At 24.0% G+C, this 3120-nt stretch overlaps 1 protein-coding gene across 1 annotated transcript in view; it reads left to right on the top strand.

Annotated features, from left to right (window-relative positions):
• Positions 1 to 2077: 2077 nt before the first annotated feature.
• Positions 2078 to 3120, top strand: part of Phum_PHUM148860 (uncharacterized protein) — a gene marked incomplete at both ends in the record, with an annotated part of 22309 nt that continues 21266 nt past the window's right edge. The window contains 2 exons of the mRNA XM_002424693.1: positions 2078 to 2088; positions 2385 to 2520. Coding sequence (XP_002424738.1) covers positions 2078 to 2088; positions 2385 to 2520 — 147 coding nt within the window. The remainder of the gene's footprint in view (positions 2089 to 2384; positions 2521 to 3120) is intronic.

Below are 3120 nucleotides of genomic sequence, written 5' to 3'. Positions count from 1 at the left end.
ATTATTATTATTATTATTATCATCATCATCATCATCATTATTATTATTAACGATGTTAATCACTCGTAAAAAGGAAATTATGTTTTTTTTTTTTTTTTTTTTTTTTTCTGCTAACGATTGGGTAAATTACGTAAACGATGAATTCGTTAAAAAAAAAAATAAATAAATAATAATAATAATGATAATACGAGATCGATCGATCGATAAATTGATTGATTGATTGATTGATTGATGCGGAAAAATTAAAAAAAAAGGTTGGGAGAAAGGGAATAAATTATTTAAAATCGATAATTAAATTTAAAAAATTTCGATTTGTGTTTGTGTAAAAAATCGCAAACGGTTTTTTTTTTCCCCAAATTGAATCGAAGCAAATTTTTTTTGTTAATTTTAAACGAAAGCAAAAAAAAATTTGCTCTCAGCAATTTTGTTTATTTTCCCACGTGATTAAATATAATTAAATACCCGTTCGTTTTTATCGATCAGCAATGCGGATTTTTTTTTTTTTTTTTGCGTTGATTTTTATTTAATAAAATAATTAAATGATCGTGCGTGTAAACGTTTTTGTACGCGCGTAATATTTTTTTTTTACGTGACGTCACCGACCGGTTTAACCCTCCCCCCTAAAAAAAATTTTTTAAAATGATTTCCTTTTATTATTATGAAACAACGAAAAATTGGGATTCCCGTTAATGTCACATGAGTTAGCATCATTTATGATTTACAAGTTTTCAATTAATAATAATAATAATAATACTAATAATAATAATAATACTAATAATAATTCAAAACATTATAAAATTATTATTACTCAATAATAATAATGATAATTTTTCGGATGAAACGAAATCTTTTTTTTTTTTTTTCCTCCCTACAAATTTTTACTTTTGTCTTTTCGTAAAAAAAAAAATCGTCGTGTCATTAGCTGACAGGTTTCAAACTATAAAAAAAAAAAAATTTTTTTTTGTTTTTTGCTTGTTTTTAACGTCCTTGACCAGTTGCATGTAATTTGTATATTTATAAAATTATTTAACCGTTTTTTAATTTTTTTTTTTTTTTTATTTAATTCAAGGCATTAGAAAGTTTTTTTAATTTTTTAATTTTTTTACGAAAATCGTTACGTATTATTTTATTTCCCTTACGTGCTCTAATAAAATGGCAGACTAAAAAAAAAAAAATTACGGGGAGGGGGAGGGGGGTAGAAAGAAGGGGAAGGAAATTTCATTCAAAAAATTATGTATTGCTTAATTAACACGCTCCTTTTTTTTGTATTAAATTAATTAATAAATTAAAATTACGGCACGTATTTATTTATTTTTTTTTTTGGGAGAGGAGAGGAGAGGAGGGGGTAAGGAAGGGGAAACACGAATGCAATAATAAAAAAAAAAAAAAAAAATTAATTTGTGACGTAACAGAATAAAAAATTTCAAAAGTTAAGTGGCCACTTTCTAGGTTAATGCAACCTTTTATTTAACTACTACGTGTACATCTTATATATATATATTTCAATCGGAGAAATTTTTGTTTTTTTTTTGTTATTTAATACGGCATTAAATTATTATTATCATTATCATTATTATTATCAACTTTAATATTTATGTAATCAATTTCTCCGTTTTTTTTATTTATTTTTATTTATGTAAAATAATTTACTACGTATTTTTTTCTCTCTTTTTTTATTATTATTATTAATGACGAGGAGGATGAAGGGGGGAGGGGAAACAAAACAAATTTTTTTTTTCCTCATAGCGATCAGGTTTTTTTTTTAATAACAAAAAATATCGGTAATAATAATAATAATAATGAGAACGACATAAATTAATTCGAGTATGACGATGTACTTGTAATTAATTAATCTTCGCGTTTTAAGTTTTAAAATTAAAAAAAAAAAAAAATGGAACACTTTCCAACTCGTTTGGCTAATAGGTTGAGATAAAAAAAAAAAAATTATTAATAGATAAGTTAACACTTTGAGTTATGTAAATAAATAAAATTTATTTATTCGGTAATAATAATAATAATAATAATAATAATAATAATAATAATAATAAAAAACTAGCAACGAGTTTTATTATTTTCTATGCGGTTAACGTAGCCATTTTTTTTTTTTTTTTAACTTTCAGTTATTTAATTGTTAAACTCCGAATAACTTTATTTTGTAAAAAAAAAAAAAGGAAAAATTTATGTCATTAAACATAAGGGTTAATAATAATAATAATAATAATAATAATAATAATAAACATTTAACAGTAATAAAAAAAACCTTGACACGAGTAATAATAATAATTATTATTATCGTTATAAAAAATATTTGCTTAATTTTTTATTTTTTATTCTATAGCAAATGGTTTGGCATACGATACACCAAATCTAGTACGTGTCAAAAGACAAGAAGAAGCACCAAAAAAAACAGAAGAATCATTCGAGACTGAAATTTGCAAAGATAAAGACGCCGGAGAATGGTTTAGGCTGGTAGCCGGAGAAGGAGATACTTGCAGAGATGTTATTCAATGTACATCATCGGTAAGAAGAAAAGCTTTTTTTTTTTTTTTAAATTTTCCTATCGACATTACAAAAATGATTTTTATCACGACATCGTCATATTCCTCATCGAGTTCTTGTAAGTCTGAACAAAAAAATCGACCTTGTGCTTTTCCTTAACTCACTGAACACATGATATATTATTTATTTTCAAGACATGTTAAAATGCCAAAACTTATAAAATACGCATTATCATTTTATTTTTATTTATTTTCCGCGTGTAAATCCTTGAATTGATTTCATCTCATTCATTATTATTATTATTATTATTATTATTATTATTCACCACCATTTTCGTCATTGTTTGTTTGTTTGTTTGTTTGTTTTCGAAAGAAAGAAAGATAAATGACATTATTGGGATTTTTAAACCATTTATCCAGTTTTCAAGGTTTAATTTATATATTTATGTATACGTTTAACCGTAATTATTAACTATTATAAATATTTTGGCTCAGAATATTATTGCGTCGAAATTTTTTACATTTAAATACGCGCACGCACGCACGCACGCACAATTAAGAAATTTTATTTTTTTTCCTTAAAAATTTTCAACCTTTTTTTTGTTCGCCCTTAATTACACTT

This window comes from Pediculus humanus, genomic scaffold (genome assembly GCF_000006295.1).
Source record: "Pediculus humanus corporis 1103172107488 genomic scaffold, whole genome shotgun sequence".
NCBI classification, from domain to species: domain Eukaryota; kingdom Metazoa; phylum Arthropoda; class Insecta; order Psocodea; family Pediculidae; genus Pediculus; species Pediculus humanus.
This window is presented reverse-complemented; position numbering and strand designations above follow the sequence as displayed.